The sequence below is a fragment of the Phoca vitulina genome, unplaced genomic scaffold (genome assembly GCF_004348235.1).
Source record: "Phoca vitulina isolate PV1807 unplaced genomic scaffold, GSC_HSeal_1.0 scaffold40, whole genome shotgun sequence".
NCBI lineage: Eukaryota > Metazoa > Chordata > Mammalia > Carnivora > Phocidae > Phoca > Phoca vitulina.
The window spans coordinates 20,903,309-20,918,919 of record NW_022589743.1 but is presented as its reverse complement, the minus strand read 5'-3'; the positions used below and the strand labels follow the sequence as shown (position 1 = coordinate 20,918,919).

General features: G+C 36.3%; 1 protein-coding gene and 1 pseudogene across 1 annotated transcript in view; one reads left to right on the top strand and one right to left on the bottom strand.

Annotated features, from left to right (window-relative positions):
- The window catches only part of NLK (nemo like kinase), a 175,538-nt gene that overhangs the window by 64,397 nt on the left and 95,530 nt on the right, over positions 1–15,611 (bottom strand). Inside the window, exon 2 of the mRNA XM_032428972.1 lies at positions 5,262–5,391. Within this exon, the coding sequence (XP_032284863.1) occupies positions 5,262–5,391 (130 nt within the window). The remainder of the gene's footprint in view (positions 1–5,261; positions 5,392–15,611) is intronic.
- On the top strand, positions 6,912–7,004 carry LOC116647776 (annotated as a pseudogene).

The following is a 15,611-nucleotide window of genomic DNA, read 5'->3' as shown; positions in this document are numbered from 1 at the left end:
GTCCCTTTCTGGTCAAAACCCATCCCTGCTCAGAGGTCATCACTATTCTCATTTCCATCACCACAGATTTGTTTTGCCTGTCCTTGAACTTTATACAAATTGAATCATAAAGAATGAAGTCTTTTGTGTATGACTTTTTTCCTTTACTGTTATGCCTATGAGATTCATCCCTGTTGATATGTGGATCAGTGGTTCATCCTTTTTATTGGTGTGTAGTATACCATCATGTGAATGGACTATAACACAATGTACTTAACCAGAGTACTGCTGGCAGACATTTCGGTTGTTTCCAATTTCTAGGTATTACGAATAAAGCAGCCATGAACACTCTTGTACATGTCTTTTGGTGGATATATGATTTGTCTTGAGTATACCAAGGAGTACAACTGCTGGATCACTGGGTAGGTGTGTATTTAGCTTTAGTAGAAACTACCAGTTTTCCTAAGTGGTTTTACAAATTTACACTCTTACCAGCAATTTTAAAGTCTTCGGTTAATGTGCATTCTTGTCAACAGTAGGTATTGTCAGTCTTTTTGATTTTAGCCATTCTGGTGGGTATATTATTATCTCATTATGCTTTTAATTTACCTTTCTCTGATGACTTTGAGCACTTTGTCATATGCTTATTAGCCATTTAGTTATCCTCTTTTGTCAAATTCCTGAGTCTTTTACTAATGGGCAAAAGTTCTTGTTGTAGAAGCTCTTTATAAGATATATGATGTTTAGATATAGAATTCACAGTTCAAAAAATGTCAAGTAAAATATTTACTTCTAATGGTCTTCTTCAAATGCTAAATATTTATAATTGTCTATCACATAATATATTCTGGAAACAAGTTTTTTGTTGAATATATGTCTGAGGCCTGTCCTTTCATTCTCTTAACTTTTGATGAGCATTAATTCTTAAGGTTAAAAGCTGTCCAGTTTAGCAATTTTTTTTTTTTTTAAATAGTAATGCTTGGAGTGCCAGGGTGGCTCAGTCAGTTAAACTTGATTTAGGCTCAGGTCATGATCACAGGGTCATGAGACCAAGCCCCACGTGAGGCTTCACGCTGAGTGTGGAGACTGCTTAAGATTCCCTCTCCCTCTTCCTGTGCTCCCCCCTCAAAAAACAAACAAATAAATAAAATAGTTAATTTTACTTGTCTCATTAAAAATCTTTGCTTATCTCAAAGTCACGAAGATATTTTCCTATGTTTTATTACAGAAGCTTTATTATTTTATCTTTCACATTTAAATCTACAATCTCTTTTGGATTAATTTATGTATCTGTTGTGAAATAGACTTTGTTCAACTTCGTCAAGACTGTCTTGAGTATTTTAGGTCTTTTCCAATTCCACAAACTTTAGAATGTTTGTCAACTTCCTCACACACATATATACAAAACCCTGCTGGGTTTTTGATTGGGATTACATTGAATATAGAGCTCAACTTGGAAAGAACATGCATATTAACCAAACTGACTTTTCCAATTCATGAACACGAGAATGTTTTATTTTAAATACATGAAGAAATTGCCCAGTACCACAAATTTTAGGCACAGAACAAACAAAACCAAATCCACTGAAAAGTAAGCCAGTCTACAGCATCCTTTGCCTTTTCACACTCCCTAGCAGCAGAAACATTAGCATAAATGTCTGCAGCTAAACAGCATGTCTGCATTCAGAGAAGTGTCCTCTTGGTCCCATATTGGTATGAGTTAGGTCAGTCTACACAAAGGAAAATGCATCGTTCTTCTTTGCCTCTACTACCTCCTCCTCTTTGTTTTCTCTATCCCTCTAGAGTATTTCAGAATTAAAAGACTGGGAAAAAGTAACTCTGAGAGAGATCACTGAGGTTATCATGCCAGACTTGGAGATTTCTTTCTTCTGTCACTTTCATTTACTTACTCATTCTTCAAATAGACTGACTGCCTATTGCATACTTAGTGCTATTGCCTAAGGACAAGAAAAAGCCCCAGATTTGTATTGCAGGGGATCTTTGCAGGAATCAGTGGACCTTTGAGGGGGCTCCGAAAGGGCTTTAGAGGACTAGTGAAAGCCTAACATGACATAAATATCATGTGTATGTGCATTTTTCCAAAAGAGCTTTTATCAGATTCTCAAAGGAGCACAAAACTGGAAAAACAAAAAACAAAAAACAACCTCAATCATGCCTTCTCCATGCTGATAATATGACAATTATGTGTCTGCATAAACACATGCACAAGTGCATAGGTGGGTAGAGAATATTTTTGCCAGGTTTTATAATAGCTCAGATTCTGACTAGACTCTAATGATAAGCCCAGCCAACAACAACCTTTAGAAAGTTAAACCCATTACTGTTTCTCTAAGTTACTACATCAAGGTGAATCTATCCTTAAAGAAAAGTGTGTGTGTATATCTCAATCAGATCAACTAAAATCAATGAATTTGATACAGTGACTTTTTTTTTTTTTTTAAGTAAGCTCTATGCCCAATGTGGGACTTGAACTCATGACCCCGAGATCAAGAGTTGCATGCTCTACCGACTGAGCCAGCCAGGCACCCCTGATATAGTGACTTTGAAGGTTCTGTTCAAAAGAAAATCCAAAGCCTCCCAGGGCTTTGTAGCTATTCATGTGGAGGATACAAAAAACATTAAAAGCCATCCAAATTAAAATCCAACCTTCCTACAGTGGCCAGGGTAATCTTTCTAAATGCCATTTTCATCATGACATTCTTTTCTTCTCTTTCAATCAAATCTTAATCTCAAAAGGCTCATTTTAAGGTTTACCTCCTCCGTGTTTAAAGCATCTCTGAGCTTCTAAGTCCACAACAATTTCTCTTTTCCTTAATATTATGGTACTTGTGTGACATTCACCTGAGCTTTAAAAATTACAGATCCCTGGGCCTCAACCCTAGAGATTCCAATTTAGTGGGTCTGGGATGAGACCCATGTATCTGCCTTTTTAAGGATCACCTTGGTGATTATAATATACTTCTAGATTTGGTGGCTCAGTTTTTTCCATGCACAAAACACAGACTGTCTTGCATTAATACTTAACTACGCAGGTAGTCCTCCCAGAGCACTGTAATCATAGTATTCAACACATTACTAAACTCCTTAAGGTTAGAAAGCCCTAAAGCTAAACAGCTTAGGAATATAGGATGTGCGGAATACATGTTTTTTGAATTAATGAACATGGGCTCTGAAGCAAGAGAGACTCCAACCTTGTGCCACCCTGACCTTGGGCAAGTTACTTAACTCTAAGCTTTGGTTTCCTTCTCTGCAAAGTAAGGATAACAAACCCTATCTGACAAGATTTAAGGATTAAATGAATTAATGTATGGAAAGCCTCTAGGTACATCCTGACACATAGGAATAAGTGTTAAATACCTGATCCCTCAAAAAAGGACATTTTAAACCTTTTTTGTATCCTCCACATGACCTAGCACTGCCTCTATACAGGACAATAATAGACATTTGTTGCCTTAACTACATCAAATACCGGTTGCTTCTCAGACTGGCATTGCACACATAACAGGTATGTGGCACTGAGACGCTTCTGGAGATCTCAGAGCACAGCATAAATTCATGATATATAAAATAATGGTGCCATACCATCTTCATCTCTAACCATCTGTCTCACTTTTGAATATTCCCACAGAAGCCACAAGCACTCACTTATGATAGAGCTCAGGAGCTCCAATTGGTTGCTATGTTTTGATAGGTATGATTTTCAAGAATTTCGTTTATTTCTTTTCTTACGCTACTCACTGACACCACCTTTGTAACTTAATTAGTTACTCTATAGGAATGAGTCACGAGCGAAGATACCAATATATATAGATAACAGCCTATTACACCATCCCTCCTTTATAAAATAAGCCAAGATAGGTCTGAATATAATAAATCATTGAAATCCTTAGTTAGCAAATTTCTTCACCATGGATACCTTTACTTGAGTCTCTAACAATGTAAATAACGTTTGTCCTCTTTGATGTTGGGATGCTACTCAAATTCAAGAAATAAATAACTAAGCAAGCACTAGACATCTTTCTAAATCACTTACAAAATTTGAGGGACCAGTCATAAAATAGCAACTTGAGTGGTATTTTCAAAGTCACTGAAACAAACACATTTTTAGGCAATTCCAATTGACTGAAAGATAGCAATAACTTTTTAAAAAAAGTTTAAGGAAAAGGGATGTCAAGGAGTAATCAATAAGATGAAATATGTCAAAGCAAGGAATTTCAAGTAAACATATCTGTTTGATATTCCTACTTTTACCAAACACCTCAAACTTCTACAAATTTCTCTCTCTTTTTTTTTTTTTTTTTAAATATTTTATTTATTTATTTGAGACAGAGAGAATGAGAGAGACAGAGCACATGAGAGGGGGGAGGGTCAGAGGGAGAAGCAGGCTCCCTGCCGAGCAGGGAGCCCGATGCGGGACTCGATCCAGGGACTCCAGGATCATGACCTGAGCCGAAGGCAGTCGCTTAACCAACTGAGCCACCCAGGCGCCCTACAAATTTCTCTCTTAAAGTGAGACCTACACTTTGGTCAAAGTTCTAAAAGTTCCTGTGCAAACAAGCAGTCAGACTCACAAGGAATTACTATATTTCTGATAAAGTTTTTATTTTAGCTATTAAAATAACGTGGGTTGAGTACCAAATGAAGAATGTGAGGCAGTTTTTCTTATCACATGAAATCGAAAACTCCAGAGTCCAATGCTAAGATCCCCAGGTAAATTTTACATGTATCAAACATTTACTTCAGGTTTGAGGAGAAGCCATCTCTCAAACCACAATGATTCTTCTATCCACCCATGAGTCTTGACTTCTCTCAACACAGCCATAAATAAGCTAACCTATGTTACTTTAACAGCTATACTGTTTTTTAAAAGAAGAAACTGTTTCCCTACATTTTTAAATTAATCTCTTATTTCAAATATTAAAGGTTAAGAATAAAGCATTTAAAACCAGGGACCAATTATTTCCACTTAAATCTCTCATACTACATATTACACTCTTTCTATGTTAAATATTAGTATCATTCCTCAGCTAACTATTAACATTTGCTTTATATCAATTAATGTTTATCTGTTGATCAATACATCTTAGAATTCACTTAAACTTGCTCATTTTTGACAAAAAAATGGTCTAATTTGTCTCAGGTTCCCAAACTTCTTAATAACTTGCACATCCCCCCCCTTTTTTTTTACTCTCTTTTGCTCTCTACTAACACAATTAAGCATGCGTAGGAAAAAGTCTATCCCAAAGACCAACTTCACTTACATTATCATGTTTAAAAAAACACAACATCTTCAATTCCCGGAAGACCCTTTTGCAAGAGACCAGATTCTGGAAGACGTTGGGCATCTTTTTGAGTGCTACTCTCTTTCCATCTCTTGGATCTGTTACTGACCTAAAGAAGCAATATTTGGGGGAGAAGGAAAAAAGAAAGAGAGAAATCAATTCCAAACTTTGTTCTTCAATGTTTCAGAGCATGACAATCATCTTTATCTTAAACTACTCAATCCACTTAAACAGTGTTTAAGGTATCAGTGAGAAAGAAGAATTAAAACAAGTACACACTTAAAATCAAAGGGAATGTTTAGCTCATCCAACTTAATTGCCATGCTTTTTTTTTTTAATCCTTCTCTAAATTTCTATAAACACTTTTTCTGAGAGGTCACTTAAGAACACATCTCAGGTAGGAGGGCTATTAATGGTAAAGCCATTTTAAAGATGAGGGGGTGTACAGATTAATACAACTGAAGTCAAATTAGTTCATTCTCGGAACCAAATTCAAGATGGAAGAGATGTTCATTCAGATGTCATTACGTTTAGTTCAATATAGAGAACACAATTTAATTATTTTGGCTTCTTACATAAATGAACATCTTTTAGTAATATGGATTTCAATCCCACCAGTAGCTGAACAGTGTCCCCTCCTCAGAAGTCCAAGTGCCAACTTAGGGCCATAGCTTCTAGATTATGAAGACCTCTTCCCTTTTGCTTCTTATAAGGCTCTTGGTGTGGTAACTGTGCCTCCTGTAGTTTTTCTTTAATAGCTCAGTGTCCCCCCTTCTTTATCTTTTAGTCTTCTAACACCTGTATATCCAACTCCTTGTATTACATTTCCCTATGTTTGACATACTAGTATGGTTTCCATTTTTCTGACTGGACCCAAACGATACATATTAAATCAAATAGTTAAAGGAAACAAAGCAATAAATTTATTAAATATGGCCAACTGACCATTTTGCAAGTGATTTTCCATGAATTATCTTAAAACTTTTCCTTCCACCCATCACATATGACTGGTTGTCCTTGTAGAATTTATTCCTGTCAAATTTATTTTGCTGATTCCTGCCTGTCATTCCTGGCTACCATTATCTTTCAGTTCCAGTTTCAGTCATGCAATGCTTTGGCTATCCCTCCCAGATTTGTGTCATTTAAAAAGTCTGTTCCATAGGTCATCAATGACTTTATCCAAGTTATTCACAGGACAGAAGAGATCTCTGCAACAGATACAACACTAGAAATTACCTATGAGCCTGACCTCCAATTATTATTGAATTACTTATTTAATTAACTATAATCACTCAGTTTATTTCTTCATCTTGTCCACAAGAAATCAGACACTCATCAAATTGCCTTCCTGAAAACGAAGCATTCCTGTTACCTACCAACCTGTCTAAAAACTATACCAAACTTCTTTATGAATACCATGACTTCTTTATAAATTCATCTTAGTGATCACTACTTCTTTTCTTAGGTGCTCATGAAACTCTTAAATGGTGCATTCTACTATTTAAACAGCATGAGGACTCTATTCTTACGTTGACTGAAAATTTGGTAAAACAATTAAGAATTATAATTTTTAGGTTTTCAATAGCTTGAACTGTCATTCGCAATTATTGCTTAAAAAACACCTACCCAGTGCTCCCTTTGGCAGCACATATACTAAAATTGGAACATAACAGAGATTAGCACAGCCCCGACACACAAATTCGTGAAATGTCCCATACTAAAAAAAAACAAAAAAACCCAAACCCAAACCCAATCCAAAACACTGCCTAAAAATCCACATAAAGGTAAAATAGGAAGGAAACTGGGTATAGTATTATATTCAGACTGTTAAAAATATTTTTTTTTTCTATTCAATACCACTTCTATAACTAGACTAGAAGACAAAAATGTCAAATAGCAAGGGAGGAAAATTTTGGACCACACAATGTGTTTCATTGTCAATGTCTCTTGAGACTTCCTTAATGTAGAATAGTTACTTAGCATTCCTTTGTCTTTTAATAACACTGCCATTTTTTTTTTAAGATTTTATTTATTTATTCATGAGAGACAGAGAGAGAGGCAGAGGCAGAGGGAGAAGCAGGCTCCCCGCGGAGCAGGGAGCCCGATGCGGGACTCGATCCCAGGACCCTGGGATCACGACCTGAGCCGAAGGCAGATGCTTAACCGACTGAGCCACCCAGGTGTCCCATAACACTGCCATTTTTGAAGAGTATAGGCCACTTATTTGTAGCTGCTCCTCAATTTGGGTTTGTGGTGTTTTCTCATGATTAGATGCAGGTCAGGCATTTTTTTTTTTTTTAAAGAATTTTTTTATTTACTCATTTGAGACAGAGAGATACATAGAGAGAGAGAGAGAGCATGAGCAGTGGGGAGAGGCAGAGGAAGACGGAGAAGCAGACTCCCCGCTGAGCAGGGAGCCCAACGCAGGGCTCGATCCCAGGACCTGGAGATCATGACCTGAGCCGAAGGCAGACGCTTAACCATCTGAGCCACCCAGGCGCCCCACAGGTCAGGCATTTTTAACAGGAATAACTCAGAAGTGATGTCTTCTCAGTGAACATATTATGAGGCACATGATGTCAATTGACATTTCTGGTGATTAACTTTGATCACTTGGATGAGGTGTCTGTCAGGTGGCCACACTGCAAAATTACTTTTTTCCCTTGGTAATTGTATAACTGTTCTATTCCTCATCAGACTTTGACCCATGACCTTTAGCATCCATTGAGGATTTTTGCCTGAGTCAACTATTACTATGACGGTTGCCAAATGGTAGCTTAATAATTTTAACATCTCCAAATAGCTAGTCTGCACAATAAATATTTGTTTTAAAAAAATGAGTAAATTGATTTAACACAAGGCCCTTTCCCCAGGCCTCATACAGCAATACTTCCCAACTTCTGACTTCTTATTGGTCTTGACTCTACTGTGGTGAGGAGAGCTGCTCTACGATAAACCTAATCCTGGCCCAAGGTTAGTACTGTGCCTTGCAATGTTGTAAGGTAAAATTCACAAAGCAGCATTTTATTTTATTATTCATGCAAAAGCCAGTCATGCCTGTGGCTGGTAACAATATAACTCTAATGAATGTGAATGGCTGTGCAGTAATTTCACGCCATGTTGAGTTTGTTCTCTCTTAACTTGAGGTAGCAGATGCTTTAGTTCAGCTCAAACAGTACCACAGAACACAGATAAGTGTGGAAGCCTGTTACACAGGAATTCTTTTATTTTTTTTGTTACTGAAAGGCTTGCTGTGCTTAGTTCTTCTGTGGCTGCAAAACCCTGGTTACTCCAACTGTACTTGTTAATGAAGCTCCAGCTGTAGAAATGATGAACAAAATTTAGGGCAACTTGCCTTGTTAAAGAAAAAAAGGTGCCATCCCTTGGTCTACAATTCACTTACTGGTCACTTTCTCTACTAAATACTGGAAGCCTTATATAAAACAGTGCATCTGTTATTTTACCTCATTATCTTCATGGGCAATCAAGTTACACTAAAACAGGTATTTACTTCTTAAGCTTTAAATCAATGTTTGATTCTGTAAACAGTATATTAAAAATACAATTTTAAGGGCGCCTGGGTGGCTCAGTTGGTTGGGCAGCTGCCTTCGGCTCAGGTCATGATCCTGGAGTCCCTGGATCGAGTCCCGCATCGGGCTCCCTGCTCGGCGGGGAGTCTGCTTCTCCCTCTGACCCTCCTCCCTCTCATGCTCTCTGTCTCTCATTCTCTCTCTCTCAAATAAATAAATAAAATCTTTAAAAAAAAAAAAAAAAAAAAAATACAATTTTAAGGGTTGTGAAAAAAGAATCCTTTCTTACATCTGCCTGGAGTACATCAACCCTCTACACTGAGAATACCAGTTCAACTGTTTTTTAAACAGCCAGAAGAATCCACAAGCCATTCTTCAGAGAAATATAGTCAGCCAAAAGAGTACAAAACCAAATAGGAAGCTTTTTAGATCTGGTGTGGTTGTTTTGTTTGTAGAGCTTTCTTAATCCCAGGAAACTCTGACCACTGCCACAAATCTGCTTAAATTACTGACAAGTAGAAGGGTTAGAATGAAACAAGAATGAAGCTTATTGGGGATACATTCCCAGGCACTAGAACCTAACATTACAACAGCTTTAAATTAGTATAACTACTAAGCAAGATCTCCAAGAAATTATATGCTCCACATTCATTTTATATGAAGAATCTTTTCCCCACATGGGTTAGCAGTTTTAAAGTTCATGTTTCTGATACAGGTTTTTAACTATTCCAAGCAAATAAATAATTTATAATAAGAATATTTCACTCGGATTGAGAAAATCAGGTTCTTCTAATTCTATTCACATAAACTTGTAATCAGCAATCTTCTATTTTTTGCTATACACACTACAATTACTACGTCAATTGTACCAATACAGTACGTATCTCAGTAACAGAACCTCTTAACTAGACTCTAAATATTTAGATTATTGCCTTCATGTTCATTTTGATATTCATTTCCTTAAAAGTTATTTTTACTTGTATTTAGATTAAGTCAGCTTGAGAAAACAATCGCAAACTATGAGGTAAACTTTTTGACAACAAATAAATCTAAAAAAATGTATCTTATTTGTACCTTAGTCCCTGTTACATGTTCAAGGACACTATAGGTTAAGGAATAAGGAATTTATTTTTACATCTCTTTGGTCTTCCTAACCAAAATTTTAACAGGCTACAGTTTGTGCACTTTGACATAATTTATAGAGTTGCACACCATTCAGAGGAATAAATTTTCTAGGCTTCCCTGCTTCCACCCAAAGACACATGAAAAAAGATTCTCATAGTTAGGTAATTTGTTCCATCAGTTGGGGTTTTCTGATGTTTGGTTTTTCTTTTGTATTTATCCAAATTTGGTATTTGCTGAGTTAGCTCTATATATAAGAAAGAGATCCTTGTCCTTTTTTTCAAGATACTTCCACTAAACTGATCTTCAGATTTGTTAACCTGATATTACAAGGAAAAAAGACTAAACCAAAGCAGTGAAATGGTTCATTCTTTTTCTCATATCCTCACATTCCACTATTGATCAGAAGAAGCAAAACATCTACATTTACTTGAAAGAGTTAAATATGAACTTAAAATTCCTCTGACTCTGTTGTTTAAACAAGTGTAAAGAGCAGTGATCCTAGCAGGTGAGACATCACTGGGCCATTCTGATCTGTAGTGAGATCCCCAGGGGTGCTGATAAGGGAGGAGAAATAAGACACAGGCAAATCATCCAATATCAGGCTGGCATATTTATTTTCAAATACTTGTTACCAATGAATAAGATCTAACTTTTAAGACCTCAATTCCCCATCAATTATCATTGGTTAAGTTAAAATATAGGCACAAAATCCTCTTATACTAATTATTGTTGACCTGAGAACAATTTTTGTTCCTTAGACAGCCATGAATTAATAATTAGTTTCATCCTTGCTGCAGATGCTGGGAAAGACACAGAGACTTACTCCTCAGTCACTGTCAAATATCTTTGTGAGGAGTATGACTTGCCTGCAGGAAAGTTGCCACACTGTCTTTTCAATAGGGATTTTCTCATGTTCGAGGGTGAACATGACACAGCCTAGCCTGCCAACTCTAGGAAGTTTTCATGGCCCACTAGCTACAGTCTTCTCCTAGAAACAGACCCATGAATATTGTATGGGAAGGAGAACCACCTGCAATGAAAGACAGGTTTCTTTCCTTTTTTTTTTTTTTTAAGATTTTAATTATTTATTTGACAGAGAGATAGAGAGCCCAAGTAGGCAGAGAGGCAGGAAGAGGGAGAGGGAGAAGCAGGCTCCTTGCTAAGCAGGGAGCCCGATGCGGGGCTCGATCCCAGGACCCTGGGATCATGACCTCTGAGCCGAAGGCAGACGCTTAACCGACTGAGCCACCCAGGCGCCCCTGAAAGACAGATTTCTGTACAAAGATACAAAGGAAAAAATTCACAACTGCACCTTCTTCTTACATTTTAACAATTTATGGCAAAAGAAGTTATAAAGGATAAAAAAAAAGATGTCACACAAAAAAGTGCTTGCTTTTAATCCCACTGATGACTTCCTGAAAGATGTGTATTCAGTAATAGGAATACTGAGAAATATAAAGTTTTTTTTTTTTTTTTAAAGAATGGCAATTTTTGTTGCACATTGGGTTTATAAATATAGAAGACACCAAATGAAAGAATGGTTTTGACAGTGTTGAAAAATTGTAATGAATTTAGAAAAGCAAAGTTCACATCATTGGAAAAAAATTTGTGTTTAACTGCTTATTATTTAATATTTTAGTGGCTAAGCTAATATTTTAATTACTTAACATAAAATTTAAGTCCTAATATGCTGTTGGTTAAAAGCAAACTGAACATACCAACATACCAGTAAAATTTAATTTTTGAAATAAAAAGGAAAATCTGAATATGGCTTGGAATTATGGTTATAAATCAAATGTCCATATTTTCTAGGAATGTATACTTAAGTATATATAGATGAAATGACATGAGAGTTAAGATCTGTCTTAAAATACTTCATCAAGAATGATTATTGAAACAAATGAAGCAAATGTTGATAATTATTGAATCTGGTGATCATTATAATGAGGTCAAACTATTCAAAAATACAGAAAATATATGTTTGAAAAATTTCAAAATTAAAACATTGAAATAAAAAAATTCAAGATACTATTTATAATATAAAAAATATCTGGTATCTGGGATTAAAGCTAACAAAAGCTAAGTAAGCAACGCTTCTACATAAAAATACTAAAAAACATTATCAAGAGAAACTAAAGACAAATAAATGGAGAGACATACCATATTCATGGACTAGAAAACTCAATATTGGGGTGCCTGGGTGGCTCAGATGGTTAAGCGTCTGCCTTTGGCTCAGGTCATGATCCCAGGGTCCTGGGATCAAGTCCCACATCGGGCTCCTGGCTCAGCGGGGAGCCTGCTTCTCCCTCTCCCTCTGCCTCTCTCCCTGCTCATGTTTTTTCTCTCTCTCTCTGTATCTCTGTGTCTCAAATGAATAAATAAAATCTTTAAAAAAAAAAAAAAAGAAAACTCAATATTATAAAAATTTCAATTCTCCCCAAACTGATTTATAGGTTCAGTGAAATTCCAACCAAAACCCCAAAAGGTTTTCTTTTTGTGGAACTACACAAATCAGTTCTAAAGTCTTTACGGAAATGCAAATAAGCCATGGACTGCTAAAACACTCTTCAAGGTGGCAAAAATTGCTCTACTACATATGAAAACTTAACATAAAGCTACAATAGTTTAGATAACATAAATTTTGGAGCAAGACCAAAGAAATAGAAATATGACCCCAAAACAGATTCTCACATATACAGACACTTGGCTTGTCATAAAGGTGTCTTTGTAGATAGGAAGGCTGTACCATAAGCTATTGTTTCTCAGCTTCAAACCCATCTGTCTGAACACAACTCTATAAATACTGGGGCTATGACTCTGCAAACCACATTTTGGTTTTGCTAACTAGTTCCATGTTAGGCTCTGCCAACAGGGTGCTTTAGAGAAGACTACAAGGCTGGAGGAGGTAAAGGGGACTTGCCCCTTCCTGTGAGCTTCCTGCCTGTCTCTTGTTTCTGTGTCACCCTAGCAACACTTCTTCACTCCCAGCAGTGGCAATGCCTTCCTGTAACTGCAGCTGAGCCCAGTTTAGAGTTTTCCCATTTGCAGAACCAGCCTCACTGCATCCTCCACCCCAGATACCAGCACTAGTGAGCTTGTATCCTCTCCTTAGATAACTGAATTTCTACTGCATGGGGTTCTAAGTCTTAATAATTCCAACCTCTTCCATGATACTCCTCTAGCCATAGCTAGAGGTAGCTATTACTTCCATGATACCTTAGTGTTTTCTTCTTGTCTTTTTAATTACCTACAACTTTAAACTTTACAAACAACTTTACAGCTAATTAGCATCCCCCCAACTTTAAAAACTCTGTTTAAATAACTGGTATGGTTTCTTTCTCCTCATTGGACCCTGACAGATACAACATTCTTTTCAATGCATGGTATAGAACAACTAGATACCCATATGGAAAATCAGAATGAATCTTCACCCCTACTTCACTCCATACACAAATTCCAGGTGGATTGTAGATATAAATGTGAAAAGCAAAATCATTCAGCTTTTAGAAGAGAACATGTAGTAGAATATCTTCAAGATACTGGGGCAGGGAAAGATTTCTTCAATAGGACACAAAAAGCACAAATCATAATGCAAAAGAAAAATTCATGTATCTGACTACTTTAAAATCAAGAGCTTCTTTTCATTATCTGTACATTGTTAAGAGTAAAAATGCAAGTCATGCAGAAGACATTTGTACCACACATATAAGGAATAAAGTGCTTATCCAGATACATGCAGAATTCATACATATCAATTTTTAAAAAGGGACAGAATAGGCATTTTACAAAAAAGGATAATCCAAACAGCCAATAAACATATGAAAAGGACCTTAACCTTATTAGTCATTTGGGAAATGAAAATTAAAACCATAATGAGAAAGTACTATATAACCACCAGAATGGCTAATAATAAAAGGTAGACAATACCAAATTTTTAGTGAAGATGTAGTACAATGTAATTCTTAGAGACTGCTAGTAGGAATGTAAATTGATACAATCGCTATGGAAGACAGATTGGCTTTATATACTAAAATGAAGATATGAATACAGTGTGACCCAGCAATCTGACTCCAAGGTATATACCCCAAAGGAATGTGCACACCTATCACTAAACATATGAGTGTGTTCACGGTAATATTTTTAATACCCTTAAAACTGGAAACAATCCAAATATCCATGACGGAACAAATTAACAAATTGTTGTCTATTCATATAATAGAAAACTCTATAGTGATTCAAATGAACTACTGCTACGTTCAACAACATAGATGAATCTCATACCCCTGATTTTGAACAAAAGAAACCAGTCACAAATAATGTAAGATTTCATTTCCATAATATTAAAAATATAAGCAAAGCTGAACTCTATTTTTTAGGGATGTATACTTAGGAGATAGAAACTATTCAGAAAGGAAGTAGTTTCCATAAAATCAGGATAGGGGTTATCTCGGGGAGGCGATAATGATGGGGAAGACCAGAAGGGACTTCTGTGTGCTAGTGATGGCCTATTTCTTATATGAATGGTGGATATAGAAGTGTGTACTTTGTGATAAATCACTGAGCTATATATTTTATTTTGTGTACATTTCTATATTTCTATTATTATAGAACTAAAAAGGTAAAGACAAATTTCTCAGTTAAAATTTTGAGCATAAAAAGGCACTTCACGTTGAAATTTGTATGATGAGTAATTTTCAAAGAGGACAATTCTTTTTATTATTTTTTGTAAAAATACACATCTATACCAGTCCAATGAATTCTGCCATATATTTCCTTGTGCCACTGATTTATTTTGTAGCAAGGAGTATACATACTATCTTTCTTATGTTTTGGTAGAATTCCAAAGGAATTTGCTTACTTAAAAAAATAAACGTTTTCTTCATCATTACACAAGAATATGCTATTAAGAAACATTCCACAGGAGAGTGCTGTCAGCAGAATTATAGCAGAACTACAGTCCCACCCCTAACCTAATCACAATCTCCTAACTTCTTCCATTGTAAAGCAAACTGCTGAAGCAGCTACAATATATAGATGTGCTTCAGGTTTTTAATTAGTTAGCCTTTTAAAAATAACCAAAACCAAAAATACTGCAAATACAAAGCTGGAGGCAGGACTTCCAGCTGTGGCAAACTGAAGAGGTCAGCAAATCCTTTCCCCTCAAAACAACTATAAAACTAGACAAAAATGTCAAAAAAAAACTTCAGGACTCCAGAAAACAACCAAAGTCAAACAACAAATTCAAAACTGTTTATTTATGAAAAATTATGGAGTAAGAACAATGAGAGTCAGTGGTGTTACCGCTTGGCTGCTCCTTACCCCCATGTAAGCACAGTCCATGTAGTAGTTGGCCATGAAAACCAGCAACTTCACTGCCTGAGGTTGCTGATGTGATCTGAAGTGGAGGATGAAAACCCCACACTCAGTAGCACTGACCATAAAAGCATTAAACTCAGCTGGAGAATAAAAGAGAAAGCTCTGCAAGTCTGAGGTTGCTACCCCAGTTGGAACATAAATCCAGAAATTTAACAAGGAGATTCTGGAAATGAGAGCCACAGTGGGCTAGGTAAACTCTCCACATATTCCTGGCTAACTGGAGGCTGCTTATGTACTCAGAGCTGACCTGAGAGGGCCTAAGCTCTGCACATACCCATGGCTGATCGAGAGGCTTCCC